This window comes from Pituophis catenifer, unplaced genomic scaffold (assembly GCF_029215685.1).
Source record: "Pituophis catenifer annectens isolate HBS135680 unplaced genomic scaffold, rPitCat1.0.hap2 SCAF_8, whole genome shotgun sequence".
In the NCBI taxonomy this organism is placed as follows: domain Eukaryota; kingdom Metazoa; phylum Chordata; class Lepidosauria; order Squamata; family Colubridae; genus Pituophis; species Pituophis catenifer.
The window spans coordinates 80,287,006-80,307,909 of NW_027256888.1; the positions used below are offsets into that span (position 1 = coordinate 80,287,006).

Sequence of the window (20,904 nt, forward strand, 5' to 3'; positions counted from 1 at the left end):
TTCTTCTTCTTCTTCTTCTTCTTCTTCCAAGTGATGATTTGTCGTCTTCTTTTCTTCTTCTTCCTCTTCTTCTTGTTCCAAGTGATGATCTGTCGTCGTCGTCTTCTTCTTCTTCTTCTTCTTCTTCTTCTTCTTCTTCTTCTTCTTCTTCCTCTTCCTCCTCTTCCTATTATTATTATTATTATTATTATTATTATTATTATTATTATTATTATTATTATTATGGAGTATTTTCTGATTAGGTCTTATTTTGGGGAAAATACGGTACTAAATGCATCCATCTGGCTGACAATCTTAACTGGGTCTTATTTTGGGGGTAGGGCTTATATTACGAGCATCCTGAAAAAAATCATGCTAGGGCTTATTTTCCGGTTGGGTCTTATTTTTGGGGAAACAGGGTAGTAGATTTCCAAGGTCCAAGGCAGGACAAGAAGCAACAGTGGATGGAAAGTAATCAAGGACAGAAGCAACTTTAGAACTAAGGAGAAATTTCCTGACAGTGTGAACAATTAATCAGCGGAACAGTTTGCCACCAGAAATTGCAAATGCTTCAACACTGGAAATTTTTAAGAAGAGATTGGACAACCATTTGTCTGAAGTGATAGAAGGTTTCCTGCTTGAGCAGGGGGTAGGACTAGCGCTGGCTGGGGGATTCTGGGAGTTGAAGTCCACCCATCTTCAAGCTTCCAAGATTGAGAAACACTGGACTAGAAGATCTCCAAGATCCCTGTGGTGGTTAAGTTAGTAACATGGTTGTTAAGTGAATCCAGCTTCCCCCTTGACTTTGCTTGTGAGAAGGTCGCAAAAGTGGATCGTGTGACCCTGAAACGGTCATAAATGTGAGCCCGTTGCCAAGCATCTGAATTTTGATCACGTGACCCTGGAGAATGCAGCAACGGCTGTAAGTGTGAAAAATGGTCATAAATTGCTTTTTTTCGATGTCGTAACTTTGGATGGTCGCTAAATGAACTGTTGTGAGTTGAGGATTACCTGTAATTGGCCCTTTGGCTCTCCGTAAGAAGATATCTCCATGGTAGCTGGCAGAGTTGTCTTGTGCATTATTTATTAAGCAGGTTGTATTTTTCATGCTTACTTCATTCCTCCTCTTCCTCTTCCTCCTTTTTCTCTTCTTCCTCCTCCTTCCCCTCCTCCTTTTTCTCTTCTCCTCCTCCTCTTCCTCCTTTTTCTCTTCTTCCTCCTCCTTCCCCTCCTCTTCCTAATTTTCCTCCTCTTTCTCTTCTCCTCATTCCCCTCCTCTTTCTCCTCCTCCTTTTCTCTTCTTCCTCATTTCCCTCCTCCTTTTTTTCTTCTCCTCCTCCTCCCCTCCTCTTCCTCCTCTTCCTCCTTTTTCTCTTCTTCTTCCTCCTCCAGCTCTTCCTCCTTTTTCTCTTCCTCCTTCCCCTCCTCTTCCTAATTTTCCTCCTTTCTCTTCTCCTCATTCCCCTCTTCTTTCTCCTCCTCCTCCTTTTTCTCTTTTTCCTCATTCCCCTCCTCCTTTTTCTCTTCTCCTCCTCCTCCCCTCCTCTTCCTCCTCTTCCTCCTTTTTCTCTTCTTCTTCCTCCTCCAGCTCTTCCTCCTTTTTCTCTTCTTCCTCCTCCTTCCTCTCCTCCTTTTTCTCTTCTCCTTCCCCTCCTCCTCCTCTTCCTCCTTTTTCTCTTCTTCCTCCTCCTTCTCCTCCTCCTCCTCCTTTTTCTCTTCTTCCTCCTCCTTCCCCTCCTCTTCCTTTTTCTCTTCTTCCTCCTCCTTCCTCCTCTTCCTTTTTCTCCTCTTCCTCCTCCTTCTCGTCCTCCTCCTTTTCCTCTTCTTCCTCCTCCTTCCTCTCCTCTTCCTTTTTCTCTTCTCCTCCTCCTCCTCCTCCCCCTCCTCTTCCTCCTTTTTCTTTTTCCTCCTCCACTTATTCCTCCTTTTTCTCTTCTTCTTCCTCCTCCTCCTTTTTCTCTTCTTCCTCCCACTCCTCTTTCTCCTTTTTCTCTTCTCCTCCTCCTTCCCCTCCTCCTTTTTTTCTCCTCCTCCTTCCCCTCCTCTTTCTAGCCTTAAGCCTCTTCTTCTTGGCGTTCGAACCCAACACTTGTTCACAACTGTAAAAGTAGCTGAGCTTGGAATTTGGGTTGGCTCCAGATTCAAACATAATATCTCCTTCCAGGTGCTCCTAAGTTTGAAGCCGTGTGCAAAAGCGCTAATAAGCAAATGAAGAGTGCATATATATATATATATATATATATATATATATATATATATATATATATATATATATATATATATATATATTGTCTGTGTGTGTGTGTGTGTGTGTGTGTGTGTGTGTGTGTGTATATATCTATCTATCTATATATCTATCTATCTATCTATCTATCTATATATATATATATATATATATATATATATACTGTATATATATATATATATATATAAAAACTTCCACGAATTTGAAAAACCTACAACATTATACAGCCTGCATTGCTCTTCCTAGCCCAATCTTCTTTTGTGTCGTCCTGAAAGAAGAGGGGGGAAAAATGAACTGTTGTAAGTGGAGGACTATTTGTGAAGGCAGGTTACATAAATAAATACATAAATAAAAAGTGGGACATGCCTTAGGAAGGAAAGAATCGGACAGACGCAGTTGGTTTCTGGAATCCAACACACCTTACAAGGAATTTAATCCTTGCCCCATATCTGAGATTGCGCTCCCGCGAAGTCAGTGAGTCCAAGGCTTTTCCAGACAGGAAGTCTGTGTAGATACAAACGATGATGTTTTTGTGGGTCTGGGTGTGAGTGTGTTGCTTCCACGCTTCCTGGAATTTGCCAGTAGGCTGTGCTGTCATGCTTTCCCCCCCCCCCTTTGTTTTCCTACCGCCTCTTCCGTTCACTTCTCGCTTTGCGCAAGGCCGTGTCGAGTAAGGAAGGGTGACCACATCGCTTCGTGGTGGCGTTGTCACCTTCCCCCTGAAAACCTTTTCCCGCGTTACACACATGGACACACACACCCTTACAACAAAAACATGCAATCCTAAATTGCATTCACAGAGGGAAGATCACATGAGATATTAGCACCGCTTTATAAAGCCTTAGTAAGGGCACACTTGAAGCATTGCATCCAGCTGTGGTCGACCCGATGTAAAAATGATGTTGAGACTCCAGACATTGTGCAGAGAAGAGCAACAAAGATTAGGAGGCTAAAACCTACGAAGAACGGTTGCAGGAATTGGGTACGTGTCTCATTTCATGAAAAGAAGGGGTGACACGATAGCATCTTCCGATATTTGAGGGGCTGCCATAAAGAAGAGGGAGGGTCAACCTGTTCTCCAAAGCACCTGAAGAAGAATGGATGGAAACTAAATCAAGGAGAGAAGCAACCTAGAACTGAGGAGAAGATTCCTAGTGGTTAGAGCAAGGGGTCAGCAACCTGCGGCTCTGGAGCCGCATGTGGCTCTTTCACCCCAGCTCCCTGTCACTCAATATATGCATCACAACCGCCAATGCGCGACACCCGCCGGCATGCAATTTATTCAGCTTTTCAACCCCGGGTAGGCCAACCATGAATAAATCCAAGAAAAGAAAAGTTTCAGAAGAAAACGGAAGGTTTAATTCAACTACATATGTTAATTTTATGGGCGCTCAGGAAACCGTCAGGCACGGGAAAGGTTTTGTGGCTCCCGGTGTTTTCTTTTCTGTGGGAAACGGGTCCAAATGGCTCTTTGAGTGCTTAAGGTTGCAGAGCCCTGGGTTAGAGCAATCAACCAATGGAATTGGTAAATTGGATTTTTAGCATTATTTATTGTCTTGGTTTTATTGCTGTGAGCCGCCCCTAGTCCTTCGGGAGAAGGGCGGCATATAAATATTTATTTATTTATTTATTTATTTATTTATTAATAAATAAATAAATAATAAATTAATAATAAATTAATAATAAATAAATAAATAAATAAATAAATAAATAAATAAATAAATAAATAAATAAATAAATAATAAATAATGGCTGCTCCATTCCTGGAGACTTTCAAGAAGAGGCTGGACAGCCACTTCTCAGAAACGATATAGGGACTCCTGTTTGAGCAGGGGGTTGGACTAGATGACCTCTGAGGTCCCTTCCCATACTATTGTTCTGTTCCGTTCATATTTTGTTTAAGGACAAAAAATATATATATTTCTCCTCCTATGGGGTGAGCCACATATATTTTATATATATTTTTTTTTTAACGCAGTGGGTAAGTTCCTGGGTTCTGACAAGCGACGCCTCCTGACGATGTCTTTTCTTGTAGCCTAAATTTAGTTTTTTTTCTCGGGGTGGAAAGAATTTTTTTTTTTGTCGTGTGTGTTTTTTTTTTTCTCTTTGAACCGTGTGGAAAAAAAACCCTCTCCGTCGTTCTGCTCCTAGTTAGAGAGGAAATGAGGGTTTGGCTGAGCAGAAGCTGGCGGAGATCAATTTGACTTGATCAGACTGTCTGTCTGCCTACCTACCTACCTACTTACCTGCCTGCCTGCACTATAAAACCAGGGTTCTCTACGGCTGGCTGGGGAATTCTGGGAGTTGAAGTCCACCAGTCTTAAAAGGTGGTCGAGTTTGGAGAAGAACCCTGCTACAAGATCCTAGCTTATGTACCCATAGGGGCTCATTCAGAAATTACTTTGCGAGTTCCCAGCCGTCGGCATCTGTGAATCTATTCTGTGCACACACAGCCGTATCATACTTCCCAGGTCCTACTCAGGGGTGGGCTTCAAAAATTTTAGCAAGGGGTTTTCTGACCAGTTGCTGGGTGGGCGTGGCCATGGTGGGTGTGGCTTAGTCGGCCTCCTGCACCACGGTGAGGGGGGGCCAGTTTTTGACCTCCCCGGGCTCCAGAGGCTTTTCTTGAGCCTCCGGGAAGGCGAAAATGGCCTTCCCAGGCTCTGGAGGCCGGAAACAGGCTTCCTGAACTTCCACTAGGCCCGTTTTTCACCCTCCCCGAGCCTCCGCGCACGCCCTGCGCTTACGTGCATCCAAAACGGGCCGCGTGGGGACTCCTTGGTGGGGTGGCAGGGCCAGCCAGGAGTGGGATTTGAGGGTTCTCCGAACTGCACAGAATCTTAACTAGAGGTTCTCCCGAACCGTGCGAACCCCCAGCAGCCCACCCCTGGTCCTACCAATCTACTACTTGTAGGACTGGGTAGGACGTGTAGCACACCTTCTACTTCCTTCAAGGAAGCCATGACACTGAGGTGGAGAAGTTGGAGACCTGTCAGAGGTGGAGCCTTCTGCACCCCCAATTTATCCTTTTTTGAGACCGAGCGTGCTCGGAATAAGGAATTCAGCCGAAAACCTGCTAAGCAGCTGTGTGTGTGGCGAAAGGGGCCTGAGGAACGAAAAGAAAGAAAGAAAAAAAAAGTCTATTTTTACGGTGGTTTGGAAATTTCCTCTTGCAGCTTCACGTGCCCTGTGGAAATCTCCTCTCCTCCTTCCTTCCTCCTCCTCCTTCTCTTCCTCCCTCCCTCCCTCCCTCCTTCCCTCCTCCTCCTCTTCTTCTTCTTGCAATCAGCACATAGCAAAGGACCACGGTTGGGAAGCCACGCCTTGCAACGACAGGAATGCTTGCGAGCTTCTCGGAAGGAAGCCAAGTTAGGGATCTAATTCAAGAAGAGGACGGACGGACGGTCGGACAGTCAGAGCGGCCTGGGAGAAGAGCCAACCCAACCCACATTAAATTAAGACAGCCCCTCCAAAGCATTCTCGGGAGGGTGTTTTCGACCGGATGCAAAGCTAGTCCTTGCCACGCTGACAAGAACCGAGATCTTTGCAGCTGCTACTCTGCTGGTTGATTTGCAGGAAAATCAACTTTCCCTGGTGCTTTTGCAGGAAAACCAACTTTCCCCGGAGCTTTGCGTTAAAAGCAACTTTCGCCGTGTTCCCGGCCTTGCGGAAAAAAATTGCTGGGAGGGTCTCGGGACCATGCCACACAACATGTGAGTGTCTTTACTGGTTTTCGGAGCCTGCTGGCAAACATGTCAACGAGGTGTCCCTTCCACCGAAGGGAGGTTGCGTACCCGACAGCTTGCCAAATGCTACCCGCTCAGCGTCGGGGCTGTGCCGGGTTCGAGGAACGCCAGCTGCCTGCAGATTCCCACAATTTTGGGGAGGCTTGCCTTCAGAGTGAGGTCGAAGAGATTTTTTTTTCATCCCCTTTTATGGAGTTCCCTACCTACAAGGATGGGCACCTATGGATGGCAACTTGTGGACTTCAACTCCCAGAATTCCAGGTTGGCTGGCTCAGGAATTCTGGGAGTTGAAGTCCACAGGTCGTCAAGGGGGGGGGCTATGCTTGCCCATCCCTGCTCTGCTTTGTGGTTCAAATAGGGTGGGTGGGTGGGTGGGTGGGTGAAGGAGAGGAGACCAGGGGAAGCTACGAGGCAGTCCATGGGTCTGGGACATGTTTGGTATGCAGTGTGTGGGTTCTGGAGTCCCGTGCTGGATTTGAAATGGGGGTTTCTGTTGTATTTTGCTATTTAGGGCTTCTTGGCTTTCAAGATGGAAGGGTGAGGACCCCTTTTCCATTTCCCTTCTGGTCTTTTATTTGCGTTTTACATTATCACGAAGTCTAATAAAAACAAAATATGTTTCTAACTAGAGCTACAAGCCAAATCTGTAACTTCGGTTATAGAAATGGCTTGTATCTATTAGAAAAGGAGAAAGTTGAGGGTGGAACTCCTTTTTTATTATTTATTATTTTATTTTATTAGTTTGATTTATATATGCCGCCCTTCTCCAGAGACTCAGGGCGGCTTACAATGTGTTAAGCAATAGCCTTCATCCTTTTGTATATACCTGCTTAGTAGGGCTTTTTGCCCCCCCCCCCAAGCGGTGTTCTTTTTTATACAAAGTCAGCTTATTGCCCCCACAAACCAGGTCCTCTTTTTTATGTTCTACTCATCCAAAAGAATCAGAATCCTTTCCCCTTCCCCTCGTCTACCTTCCCATCCCCTCCCTTCTGTCCTCCCCTCCCCTCCTCTCCCTCACCTTTTCCTCCGGGTCTTTTACTTCCTTCCCTTTCCCCCTTTCCCTTCCCTTTCCTCTCCTCTCCTCTCCTCTCCTCTCTTCCTTTCCTTTTCCTTTTCCTTTTCCTTTTCCTTACTCTTCCCCTGCTCCACCCTCTCTTACTCTCCCTTCTCTCCTCTCCTCTCCTCCCCTCCCCTCCCCTCCCTCACCCTTCCTTTTCCTCTGTGTCTTTTTCTTCCTTCCCTTTCCTCCGTCTCTCCTTTCTTTTCTTTCCTTTCCTTCTTTCCTTTCCTTTCCTTTTCTTCCCTTCCCTTCCCTTCCTTTCCATTTTATGCTACCGTAAACTCAAATAAAACCAAAATAATAACTCCTGTTACAGAAATAGCTGTTCTCTATTTTTTTAAAAAATGTACCGTGTGTAAAATGTCAAGGCTATAATTTTGTACTTTACCGCACCAATTTTTTTTTTAAAAAAATCGGAAGTTCTTTCCTTTTCCTCTTTCCTTTCTCTCTTTTTTTTTTTAACCCTGAATTCTTTTGAGGTTCCCCTTCCCCCTCTGATCTTTATTTCTATTTCTATTTTATATTACTATAAATTCTAATTTAAAAATGCTTTTTAAAAAAATAGAAGAGTGGAGCTATGCCAGCAATTCCTTTCTCCCACACACCTGGTTTTGTTTCACCGAACGTGTGTGTTTTTCTTTTTTCTTTTTTGCCTGCCACAATCCAACACAATTTTAATTTCCATCCCGTATCTTGGTGCGCCCATCCTAATCCTCTCTTAAAAACGTCGTTCAGTTTTGGACAAACAGAATTGACCCTTTCTCCTAGCCTTTCATTCAAAGAGCCTTGGTGGCGCAGCAGACTTAAGTGCTGTTAAGTAGCACTTAGCTGCCAGCTGCCTGCAATTACTGCGAGTTCAAATCTCACCAGGCCCAAGGTTGACTCAGCCTTCCATCCTTTCGAGGTAGGTAAAATGAGGACCCGGATTGTGGGGGCAATAAGCTGACTTTGTATAAAAAAAGAACACCGCTTGGGGGGGCCGAAAACCCTACTAAACAGGTATATACAAAAAGTATGAAGGCTATTGCTTAACGCATTGTAAGCTGACCTGAGTCTCCAGAGAAGGGTGGCATATAAATCGAACCAATAAATAAACAATAAATAAATTGTGGCTGCTGTGTAGTTGTGTTCGCCTGCTGTGCCAACGGCCCTCCCTCAGCTCGCTTCCATCTATCTTTTTGTGATGCTTCTGGCTCCCCTCTCACTTTCAGCCTTGTACGGGCGGTCCTCGATTTACAATCAAACTGAGCCCAGCGTTTCCGTCGCGAAGCGGGACAGTTGCTAAGCGTGAGCCGTGCCTCAGTTTACGACCTCTCCGGCCTCACGGTTGTTAAGTGAATCCTTGCAGTCGTTAAAGTGAGTCACCCTCACCTGGGTTGTGAAGCGAATCGTGCTTCTCCATCGTCAGAAAAAAGAGGAATCATGTGACCTCGGGACATTGCAACCGTCCCTAATTGCAACCCTGTTTCCCCAAAAATAAGACCCAACCGGAAAATAAGTCCTAGCATGATTTTTCAGGATGCTCGTAATATAAGCCCTACCCCCAAAATAAGCCCCAGTTAAGATCCTCAGCCAGATGGATGCATTTAATACCGTATTTCCCAGAAAATAAGACCTAACCAGAAAATAAGCCCTAATGCGTCTTTGGGAGCCAAAATTAATATAAGACACGGTCTTATTTTGGGGGAAACACGGTACTTGCCAGTTGCCAGGCCTCTGAATTTTGATCACGTGATCATGGGGATGCTATAATGACCGTAAGGCGGGAAAACCGGTCCTAATTCCATTTTTTCCGGGGCCGTTGCAACTTTGAGCGGTCACTAAACGAACAGTCGTTAAGTCGAAGAGTCACTATATCCTCTTTTTTGGTGTGTTTTAAGAACAATACAGCTGCATTGAAGGATGTAAACCTACCCCCCCCCAGGAGTTTTGAATTCTCACCATGTGGTTTTTCCTGTTTTTTGTGTGTTTTTTCCCCCAGACCATCCATGAGCTCAGATTTCCAGCATTATAGTTTCAGGATGCCAAACATTGGATTCCAAAACCTGCCTCTCAACATATACATCGTGGTCTTTGGCACGGCGATTTTTGTCTTTATCCTCAGTTTACTTTTCTGTTGCTATTTGATAAGGTAAGAAACAAACAAACAACCCTTTCCTTTGGTGGGGGGAAAAATGTAGTTTACTCAAAGACAGTGAAGAAAGTTTAAAGCAGAGGTCTTCAAACTTGGCAGCTTTAAGACTTGTGGACTTCAATTCCCAGAATTCTCCAGCCAGCAGTTGAAGTCCACAAGTCTTAAAGCTGCCAAGTTTGAAGACCTCTGCTTTAAAGATTTTAAGATTTTAAGTGAAGAAAAGGTTTTTAAGACAGTACAGGTAGTCCTCGGCTTACGACCACAATGGAGGCCAAAATTAATGTGTTGCTGAGTGGGAAAATTCATAAAGTGAGTTTTGCTCCCATTTTACGACTTTCCTTGCCACCTTTGTTGAGTGAATCACCGCAGCTGTTAAATTAGTTCACCCAGTCGTTAAATGAATCCGGCCTTCCCCATTGACTTTGCTTGACAGAAGGTCGCAAAAAGGAATCATGTGACCCCGGGACACAAAAAAACCGTCATAAATCTGAGCCAATCATGTGACCTGCAACAGTCGTAAGAATGGAAAACGGCCATAAGTCACCTAAGTCGCAAAAAGGGGATCACGCCACCCCAGGACACTTGCAGCCGTCATAAATATGAGTCGGTCAACTAGCATCCACAACATTTCCGTGAAAAGCCATCATAAATCACTTTTTTGAATGCTGTTGTAACTTTCAACGGTCACTAAATGAACTGTTGGAAGTCGAGGACCAGCTGTCATGACTTCCTGTTTTAAAATGCAAATGCTGATTTCAGGTAAGTCATAAGGCGGCCATCTGCAAATGTATAAGCAAATTATAAAGGCGGCTTCCTTAAGTTCAGGAATGTTCGAATGTTTGGCTCAGCTATTTGCCTTCCTCCTTCACATTCTCCAGGGTGAGTGAGCACTTGTTCAAATGCTTGAGTTAGAAAGTCCTCATAGTTTGTCTCCAGCCCGCTCAGAACAATTGGTCACTGATAAAATGACAGTTAGTCTTGGATCTAACCCAAAACTTGGGTTTAATTGCAAAGTTAGTCTTGGGTCTAATTGCAAAATTGTGAAGTTAGTCTCGGGTCTAAATATCCAAGATATTGGGCCTAATTTGCTCACCACACTATAAAAAAGATGTTGAGACTCTAGAAAGAGTGCAGAGAAGAGCAGCAAAGATGATTAGGGGACTGGGGGATAAAACATACGATGAACGGTTGCAGGAACTGGGTATGTCTAGTCTAGAGAAAAGAAGGACGAGGGGTGACATGATAGCAGTCTTCCAATATCTCAGGGGCTGCCCCAAAGAAGAGGGAGTCAAGCTATTCTCCAAAGCACCAGAAGGCAGGACAAGAAGCAACGGGTGGAAACTAATGAAAGAGAGATTCAAATTATCTATCTATCTACCTATCTATTTATCTATCTATCTATCTATCTCTATCTACAGTATCTATCTATCTATCTATCTATCTATCTATCTATCTATCTATCTATCTATCTATCTCTCCCTACCTACCTACATCTATCTATCTATCTATCTATCTATCTATCTATCTATCTATCTATCTATCTATCTATCTATCTATTTATCTATTGGTTCGATTTATATGCCGCCCTTCTCCAGAGACTCAGGGCGGCTTACAATGCATTAAGCAATAGCCGTCATACTTTTGTATATACCTGCTTAGTAGGGCTTTTGGGCCCCCCCTAAGCGGTGTTCTTTTTTTTTTTTATACAAAGTCAGCTTATTGCCCCCACAATCTGGGTCCTCATTTTACCGACCTCGAAAGGATGGAAGGCTGAGTCAACCTTGAGCCTGGTGAGATTCGAACTTGCAGTAATTGCAGGCAGCTGGTGCTACTTAATAGCACTTTAGTCTGCTGCGCCACCAAGGCTCTATCTATCTATCTATCTATCTGTCTATCTATATCTATATCTATCTATCTATGGTATCTATATCTATCTATCTATCTATCTACGGTATCTATCTATCCATCTATCTATCTATCTCTATCTATCTCTATCTATCTATCTATCTATCTATCTATCTATCTATCTATCTATCTACGGTATCTATCTATATCTTATCTATATCTATCTATCTATCTATCTATCTATCTATCTATCTATCTATCTACAGTATCTGTCTACCTACCTACCTACCTACCTACCTACCTGGATGATTAGGGAACTGGAGACTAAAACATACAATGAACGGTTGCAGGAACTGGGCCTGGCTAGTCTAGTGAAGAGAAGGACCAGGGGACACGTGATAGCAGTCTTCCAGTATTTGAGGGGCTGCCACAGAGAGGAGGGGGGTCAAGCTATTTTCCAAAGCACCCGAAGGCCAGACAAGGAATAATGGATGGAAACTGCCCAAGGAGAGATTCAACCTAGAAATAAGGAGAAATTTTCTGACAGAGAACAATCCAACAATGGAACAGAAGTTGCTTTTGGAAGTTGTGGGAGCTTCATCCCTGGAGGCTTTCAAGAAGAGACTGGGCTGCCATCTGTCAGAAACGGTGTAGGGTCTCCTGCTTGGGTGGGGGGTTGGACTAGATGACCGACAAGGTCCCTTCCAACTCTGTTATTCTGTTAATTGCAAGGTTAGTTTTAGGTCTAATTGCAAAAATTGTAAAGTTAATCTTGGGTTTAACTGCAAAATTGCCAATGATTTCTTCAGTTTAATCCTAGAGCTAGGTCTAATTGCAGAGTTAGTCTTGGGTCTAATTGCAAAATTGCAAATTAGTTTTAGGTCTAATCCAAATCGAATCCCACCTGCTTGGGAGCACCTGGATCATCGCTTTGGAGGAAAAATGGCCAAGTTAGTTTTGAGTTAATCCGAGCTTTGTCTTAAGAGGAAGTGCAGGTGGGTGATTGGCGGGGGGGGGGGGGGCAGGATTTTAACAGGGGTGAAGCTGTTTCTCTGGAAAACAATCAGATCGCTTATAGCTTTGCCTCCAGGTTTCCAAAGTCCCACCTTCTGAAGTGTTTTGAAGCAGACGGGATTAAGCAAGTGTTTGTAACATAGGCGGCTGGCTTGCTTCTTGCTTCAGAGCCAACTTCTGTAAGTTGTGCTTGCTAAGTGCACAATATTGCACAACGGGGAACCAAGATTAAACCAAAGCAAGTTCCTCCCCATACTGGAACAGATGAGGAAGTATAAAGGAAAATTATGTTTGCTTAGCAGACAGAACAGAAAGATAATGCAAGTTTCAATGCATCCTAATCCCAGATGGCATGCAGGATGCTAATGGCTTGGGTGGCTGACATTGTAGGCCCTGCCTGTTCTGGGAAACCCAAGAGAGAAAACTTGAAGCCTTCCCCAAATAGATGTCAGCTCCAGGGGCCCCTGGATTCCTTGCTTTGGGGCCAGTTTGGAGATAAGGATGGGCTTCCTCCATTAGAACTTTGGAAAGCGGCGAAGGCCAGCTCTTTAGGAGGAAGTGAAACACGAGCTGTTCTCCTGAAGGTTGTAGGACATGTAGGTGAGATGATGGTTGTTGGTCTTGGGGGTGGGTTGGGTGTTTTAGTCTTCACTACCGTAGGGTTTTGGAAACTTCTTGGAGTTGATGGGAGCAGGGTTGAAGCAGAAGAGAGTGGAGCAAACGAGAAGGTGATAAGAGATGTGAAGGAGATGGAGAAGGAAATGGAGATGGAGAAGGAAATGGAGATTGAGAAGGAGATGAAGATGAGATGGAGAAGGAAAAGGAAATGAAGAAGATGGAGGAGATAGAGCTAAAGAAGGAAATGAAGGAAATGGAGAAGGAAATGGAGATAGAAATGGAGGAGGAGATGAGATGGAGAAGGAAATGAAGGAGATGGAGAAGGAAATGGAGATAGAAATGGAGGAGGAGATGAGATGGAGAAGGAAATGAAGGAGATGGAGAAGGAAATGGAGATAGAAATGGAGGAGGAGATGAGATGGAGAAGGAAATGAAGGAGATGGAGAAGGAAATAGAGATAGAGAAGATGATGAGATGGAGAGGAAGAAGAAGGAGATGAGATGAAATGGAGAAGGAGGGAGATGGAGATTGATGGAGAGGGAAATGAGATGGAGATACAGGAGATGGTGATGGAGATGAGATGTAGGAAAAGCAGGAAGAGATGGAGATGAAGGGGATAAAAAACAGGAAAGTGATGGAGACGAGAAGGAGAAGGGAGGACGGTTGGGTTTTATCCACGAGGTTCATATCTAGAATCTGGAAGTAAAGCTTCAGGTTCAACCCTCGGTGTTGCAGCTTACAAGATCTAGGACCAGATGGTCAACGGGAATCTTTCAAAAGCAAATTCTGAATTAATCCTGTCCGATCTAACCGAGACGCTCAGCTTTCTCCCTTCTGTTGCAAACGGCCTTGTGCACCCATAACCGCCAACCTGTCCCTCTTTTAATGAGTCCGGAGGCTCTTCAGCTATTTATAAGAGAACGGCTGCTGCGGTGTTTCATCACGAGATCTGTGCCCCGAAACAGCACGTTCTGTTTTTTTTTTAAAAAAAAATACATCATTGAATTCTGTGTTAGGGTGTGAAACACAAAGAGGCCCCTTTTTCTACATAATTTAAAGAAGAAAGTGCTCTTTACTTATTATCTCAACCTTCTATCTCAACCTCTTTGTACTTTTGTGGTACTCCAAAGCCCATTACTCTTGTTATTTGCTCAGCTCCTTCTGTATCTTTCAGTCACACTGACGTTTTGCCTTTATCCTCCTCCTTTTGTTTCAAAGCCGGGTGACTCACCGATTACTTAGTGGAATCTTCCTTTATTGTTCTCCCAAGATAATGTCTACGGCACACCAGGTGCAGAAAAGGTTTGATGTTCCAGGCGCAGCCCTTTGTCCCGAAGAGTCATGTTCGTTTTTATTCACGGAAGGGGGGAAAAAACCAGAGTTATAAATTCCACAATTTACACAGAACACCGAGTTTCACCGATGGGACGATGCTAAAAAAAAAACGGCGTCCTATCTTTTGAGGGAACCCTTCTGTCTCCGTACCAGCTCCTCAAGCGCTTTTATGTTTTCTCTCTCAGAATTTCAGATTCTGAGAGAGTGCTCAAAAAGGACTCTCTCTCTCTCTCAAATTTGGACATTTTGAGTGCCAGAAACCTTTGGGATCTTACTTGTGTTGTGGTCTGCCGGCCAGTGGAACTGGTAGCAGAGTCGGACAGTGAGGAGGTTGGGGTGGAACATGGGCCAATCCTGGAGCCTGGGGAAGGCTCTGATGAGAGCTCTGCATCGGAGGCAGAGAGAGGGCCAGGGCCGTCCGACAGTTATCAGCTGCCTTTGCAGTCAGACATCAGTGAGGCAGAGGAACAGCTGGAGCCTGTTCCCAATGTGCGCATGCACAGATTTGCCAGACGAAGGGAACAGCTAAAGAACAAGGGTCGACTCAGGAGTAAGGCCACAGGTGGACGATGAATGGCCCCTCCCAGAGGGAATAAAAGAGGAGCGAAAGGGGAGGGGAGTTTGCAGGAGACAATTAGTTCACTTAATTGGTTCGCGACTCTCCGTGATTCCTTGCCAAGTTTTGAAGATATCGGCCTGGCAGTTCTCCAAGCCAGATAAGGTCTGTGACTGTAAATTCTCCCTTGAAAGACTTTGCTGGATGTGAATGAGAGGAATTCACAGTAACTTAATAAAAAGGGGTTTTGTGTCGGGACAAGGAGTCTGCTTCATGCTCTTGGGAAGCCTAGGTCAGAACAGATAGGTGGTCTTTGGTGCTCTCTGAACTTGGTGGTTTTCTTGTAGACGTTTCATAACCCAACTAGGTAACAACATCAATGCCAGGAAGGAGGAGGGTTTGTAGGGAGGAGGAGGAGAACCGAAAGGTCTCTGGGAGCTCTCTGAGTTTAGTGGTCTTTTTGCAGACATCTCATTACCCAACTAGGCAGTATCATCAGCTGTAGAAGGGGATGGGGTTTGCAGAGAGGAGGAAGAGGAGGACAAGAATGAGTAGTGGGGACGTTGGTGCTCTCTGAGCTGGGCTGTTTTCTTGCAGGCGTTTCGTGACCCAACTAGGTAACATCATCAGTGTTTGAAGGGAGGAGAGTTTGCAGAGGAGGAGGTGGGGGGGGAGGAGGAGAACTGAGGGGAACTACCTGGATTTTGTGTGTGTTGGCCTGTTTGTGTATCTCCTTTTACATATATGTATATTTGTTTTTGCTTTCCAGATTAAGACATCAGGCTCATAAAGAACTTTACGCCTACAAACAGGTGAGCCCAAGCTTCCTTTCCCTTATCCAGCCAATGCAATGGACAGTAAATTCTCATTATTTGCATTCAGTTATGTTCTAAGGCAGTGATGGCTAACCTTTTTGCCATCGCGTGCCAGGAGAGGGGGGGGGCGGGGGAGGGTCGCGCGCGCACATGCCCACACGCATGCGTGCGTAACCCCCTCCCCCCTCCCCCCCGGCACATGATGGCCTGGTAGGCCCGTTTTTCTTTCTTACCTGGTTCCAGATCCTCTCTGTGTATCTGGGAAGGGCGAAAACAGCCTTTCCCACTCCCTTGGAGGCCCTACAGAGGCTGAAAGGGCCCATTTTCCAATTCTCGGTGGGACAGGAAGTGACATGTTTTGCTGTCCCCAGCCTCCAGAACTTCTCTAGGAGTCTCTAGGAGCCTCTCTAGGAGTCTCTGGAGGCTGGGGACAGGAAAAAACGTCACTTCCTGTCCCACCGGGAGTCGGGAAATGGGCCCTTTCAGCCTCCGTAGGGCCTCCAAGGGAGTGGGAAAGGCTGTTTTCACCCTTCCCAGATACACACAGAGGATCTGGAGCCAGGTAAGAAAGAAAAACAGGCCTTCCCCACCCCGCCCCCAGGCCCTCCAGAGGCAGGAAAGAGCCTGTTTCCCTACTTCTGGTGGACCCAGAAGGCCCGAAAATCAGCTGGCCAGCGTGTGCATGCGCCCCAGAGCTGAGCTGGCGTGCCCACTAATATGGCTCCGTGTGCCACCTGTGGCACGCGTGCCATAGGTTCGCCATCACGGTTCTAAGGCCACACTTGGAATATTGCCTCCAGTTCTTGGATGCCACAATATAAAAAGATGTTGAGACTCTAGAAAGAGCGCCGAGAAGAGCTACTAAGATGATTAGGGGATTGGAGGATAAAACGTACGAAGAACGGTTGAGGGAGCTACGTATGTCTAATTTAATGAAAAGAAGAACCAGGGGAGACATGATAGCACTGTTCCAATATCTCAGGGGCTGCCACAAAGAAGAGGGAGTCAAGCTATTCTCCAAAGCACCTGAAGGCAGGACAAGAAGCAACGGGTGGAAACTTAATCTAGGAGAGAACCAACCTGGTGCTCCATCACTGGAGGCTTTCAAGAAAAGCTTAAACAACCATTTGTCTGGGATGATATAAAAACTCCTTCCTTGGGCAAGGGGTTGGACTAGAAGACCTCCAAGGTCCCTTCCAGCCCTAGCATTCTAGGATTCATCTCTCCAGCAAGGACTGAACCATGTTAGAACAATTAATCAATGGGACAACTTGCCTCCAGAAGATGTGAATGCTCCAACCCTGGAAGTTTTTAAGAAGACGTTGGATGACCATTTGTCTGAAGTGGTGTAGGGTTTCCTGCCTGGGCAGGGGGTTGAACTACAAGACCTCCAAGGTCCCTTCCAACTCTGTCTATTCTATTCTATTCTATTCTATTCTATTCTATTCTATTCTATTCTATTCTATTCTATTCCATTCCATTCCATTCCATTCCATTCCATTCCATTCCATTCGTCTACTCTACTCTATTCTATTACTCTACTCTACCCACTTTATTCTATTCTGTTCCGTTCCGTTCCATTCCTCTACTCTACTCTACCTATTCTATTCTATTCTATTCTATTCTATTCTATTCTATTCTATTCTATTCTACATTCTATTCTATTCTATTCCATTCATCTACTCTACTCTATTACTCTACTCTACTCTATTACTCTATTCTATTCGTCTACTCTACTCTACCTATTCTATTCTATTCTGCATTCTATTCTATTCTATTCCATTCCATTTGTCTACTCTACTCTATTACTCTACTCTACTCTATTCTATTACTCTACTCTTCGTCTACTCTACTCTACCTATTCTATTCTATTCTATTCTATGCTATTCTGCATTCTATTTTATTCCATTCCATTCTATTCGTCTACTCTACTCTATTACTCTACTCTATTCGTCTACTCTACTCTACCTATTCTATTCTATTCTATGCTACTCTGTTATTCTGCATTCTATTCTATTCCATTCCATTCTATTCGTCTACTCTACTCTATTACTCTACTCTACTCTATTACTCTATTCTATTCTATTAGTCTATTCTATTCTATTCTATTCTATTCTATTCTATTCTATTCTATTCTATTCTATTCTATTCTATTCTATTCTATTCTATTCTATTCTGCATTCTATTCCATTCCATTCCATTCTATTCGTCTACTCTACTCTATTACTCTATTCTATTCTATTCGTCTACTCTACTCTACTCTACCTATTCTATTCTATTCTGTTCTGTTCTGTTCTGTTCTGTTCTGTTCTGTTCGGAGGACCATTGGATGACTCTGCATTTGTCCTATAAACAGAACAACCAAGGAGTCCTCAATGAGGAAGCCACATCCATCTGCCGCCAGATTCTAGACTTTGAAACATCCTTCCATCAGTAACCCGTGGATTCCAACTCCCAGAATTCCCCAACATAACTATTGCTGAGAATTCTGGGAGTTGATCTATGAAGTAGACTTCCTGGTTGGGGAAAAGTGTATTTATAAAGATTTCAGAAAATGCTATGCTTGTATTCTGGGTTTTTTTTTTTTTGTTTTGCATTGATAGCATATCCCCTGACAACATATTATTCTTTATTTTCAGGTTATCCTAAAGGAAAAAGTCAAAGAACTCAATTTGCACGAGGTAAGCTGGTCCCTCGCTTGCTTAAACTACCATTGATTAAGATCTCAGCATCTCGGGCTAAACCATACGATGAACGATTGAGGGAAATAGATACGTCTAGTCTAACAAGAAGGCTTAGGGGTGACATGATAGCAGTCTTCCAACATCTGAGGGGCTGTCACGAAGAAGGGGGGGCGGTCAACATGTTCTCCAAAGCACCCGAAGGCAGGACAAGAAGCAACGGATGGAAGCTAATCAAGGAGAGAAGCAACCTGGAACTAAGGAGAAATTTATCTCCACAATTAATCAGTGGAACGACTTGCCTTCAGAGGTTGGGGGTGCCTCCAACACGGGAAGTTTTTTAAGAAGAGATTGGACAACCATTTATATGAAATAGTATAGGGCAGGGATGGCTAACCTTTTTGTCATCGCGTGCCAGGAAAGGGGGGGGGGGGCAGCAGAGGTTCGCGTGCACATGTGCCCACACCCATAATTCTATGCACCCTACCCCGCGCATGCGACCCCCCTCTCCCCCGCTCCTAGCACACGATGGCCCGGTAGGCCCGTTTTTCTTTCTCACCTGGCTCCAGATCCTCTCTATGCATCTGGGGAGGGCGAAAACTGCCTTCCCCACCCCTCTGAGGCCAAAACGGCCCATTTCCCAACTTCTGGTTGGACAGGAAGTGACTTCTTTGCTGTCCCCAGCCTCCAGAGACTCCGACACATGCGCACCGGAGCTCAGCTGGCGTGCCAGGCGACATGGCTCTGCGTGCCGCCTGTGGCACGCGTGCCATAGGTTCGCCATCATGGGTATAGGGTTTCCTGCCTGAGCATGAGGTTGTTCTAGAAGACCTCCAAGGTCCCTTCCGACCCTGTGATTCTATGTTCTATTTTGTTATAAGTCAAGCTCCACCTCCATTGTCACGTCTACATCTTCATTGTAATTTAGCCTGGGTAACAAACTGCATTTGGAGTGTCCGTCTGTCTGTCTATCATCTATATCTATCTATTTATCATCTATCTACCTACCTACCTACCTGTTCTATATATCTACTATCATCTATTTATCTATCTATTCTCTTCTATATAATCTATTTATCATCTATCCATCCATCCATCCATCTATTATCTATCATCCATCCATCTATTTATCTATCTATCATCCATCTATCATCTATCTATCTATCTATCTATCTTATAAGAGCCTCGGTGGTGCAGCGGACTAAAGTGCTGTTAAGTGCTAGCACTTAGCTGTCAGCTGCCTGCAATTAGTGCGAGTTCAAATCTCACCAGGCTCAAGGTTGACTCAGCCTTCCATCCTTTCGAGGTAGGTGTCAGGTTTCGATGTCATCTCAAATAAATTGCACTCCCAAACAATTAATCTTTGCTGAAATATTCCATTTATTGAGTACGACAGATCTGGCCCTGACTTTGTCGTAGCCGATACTAACCCTCTGACCCCCAAACCCTTCCCTTTCCGTTCCCCAATTCTCATCTTCTCATTGGCCATCTTCCAAGTCAGTCTCCCCAGCTTCTGACCTCACCCCACAGGAATGTTCCCCCACCATCCCATCTCCTAGGGGATATTATCTACAGAGAAATAAGTAGGTGAAAAGTCAAGCCTCGTCTTTTTATGGCAGCATCAGAATGCTGACAGTAGGAAAATTGAGGACTCGGATTGTGGGGGGGGGCAGTAAGCCAGCTTTGTATAGACCAACACCACTTGGGGGGGCCGAAAGCCCTAATAAGCAGGTATATACATAAAAAGTATGCGGGCTATTGCTATAATGCAATGCCCTGAGTCTACGGAGAAGGGCAGCATATAAATTGGATAAATAAATAAATAAATAAATAAATAAATAAATAAATAAATAAATAAATAAATAAATAAATCTATCATCCATCTATCATCTATCTATATCTATCTATCTATCTATCTATCTATCTATCTATCTATCTATCTATCATCTACTCTTTCTCTCCTCTCTCTCTATCTGTCTGCCTATCATACCTGTCTATCTTATCAAATGTAGAAACCAACCCATCTCACTCGCCAAAGCAAAACAATGCAGAATTACTTCCCCAAAACCAGTTTGACGCATCCAGCGAACTCACTCCGAAGGGGTCTCCATCAAACAAGGCTTTAGTCTTAGCGTACGGGGAGATAAGATGTCGTCACTCAGCTGGCCTTGGCTTACCTTGAAAAAGATAACCAGGGTGTGTACTCAGGGCAGGAAACCCCTCAGGAAAATGCAGAGTTGGAACTAAGATTGGGAAGTTGAAAAAAAAAATTAGTCAACTACAGGCTGGTTTTCCAATTTTTACTCCAAAATTCGTAACAATACCGAGAAACACTTTAAAAAGTAGGAATAAGAATCCGAGAAAATTCCCAGCAAAAAATAATAATAACAACAATGAATCATTCTTCCTCAGAAGTTGTGGGGAAACCCAACTGTGTTGGCCCTAATGCCTAAAATGTCATTTTAATGGGCTTTGCCAAGCTTTTCGATCAAAGTCATGTTATGCACTGTAGGTGTTTTCATTGCGCAGGAAAAAGAAAAGAGGTTTTCCTAAAAGAGGTGTCTTTTTATAGACGCAGGGAGAATTTCCCTCACGGACAACTTTACTGGAAGTCTTTTATTCATTTTCCAGAAAATTCCTTTCAGCTCTTTTATTAACATCCCCCAAACCCTTCTTGTCCCATTTCTGTGCTTTTGACGTTCCCTTGCAAACTCTGGTTGTCTGTAAAATCATAAAAAGACAAGATTGATTTAAAAAAAAACCAAACAGAGAGAAGGGGGAAGAGAGGGAGGGAGGAAGGAAGGAAGGAAAAAGAAGGGAAGAAAGGGAAGGTCAGGAAAGAAGAGAAAGGGGAAAGAAGGAAAGAATGAAGGAAG

General features: G+C 44.3%; 1 protein-coding gene across 4 annotated transcripts in view; it reads left to right on the plus strand.

The window, feature by feature from the left end:
- The window catches only part of RNF24 (ring finger protein 24), a 74,788-nt gene that overhangs the window by 48,725 nt on the left and 5,159 nt on the right, over positions 1-20,904 (plus strand). For 3 of the 4 annotated variants that reach the window (XM_070948386.1, XM_070948384.1, XM_070948388.1), the window contains exons 2-4: positions 9,012-9,161; positions 15,302-15,344; positions 17,987-18,028. In XM_070948386.1, coding sequence (XP_070804487.1) covers positions 9,019-9,161; positions 15,302-15,344; positions 17,987-18,028 — 228 coding nt within the window. In that variant the 5' untranslated portion in view covers positions 9,012-9,018. Of the gene's footprint in view, positions 1-5,866; positions 5,938-9,011; positions 9,162-15,301; positions 15,345-17,986; positions 18,029-20,904 lie in introns of those variants that run through there. The other variant, XM_070948385.1, reaches the window with a different exon arrangement.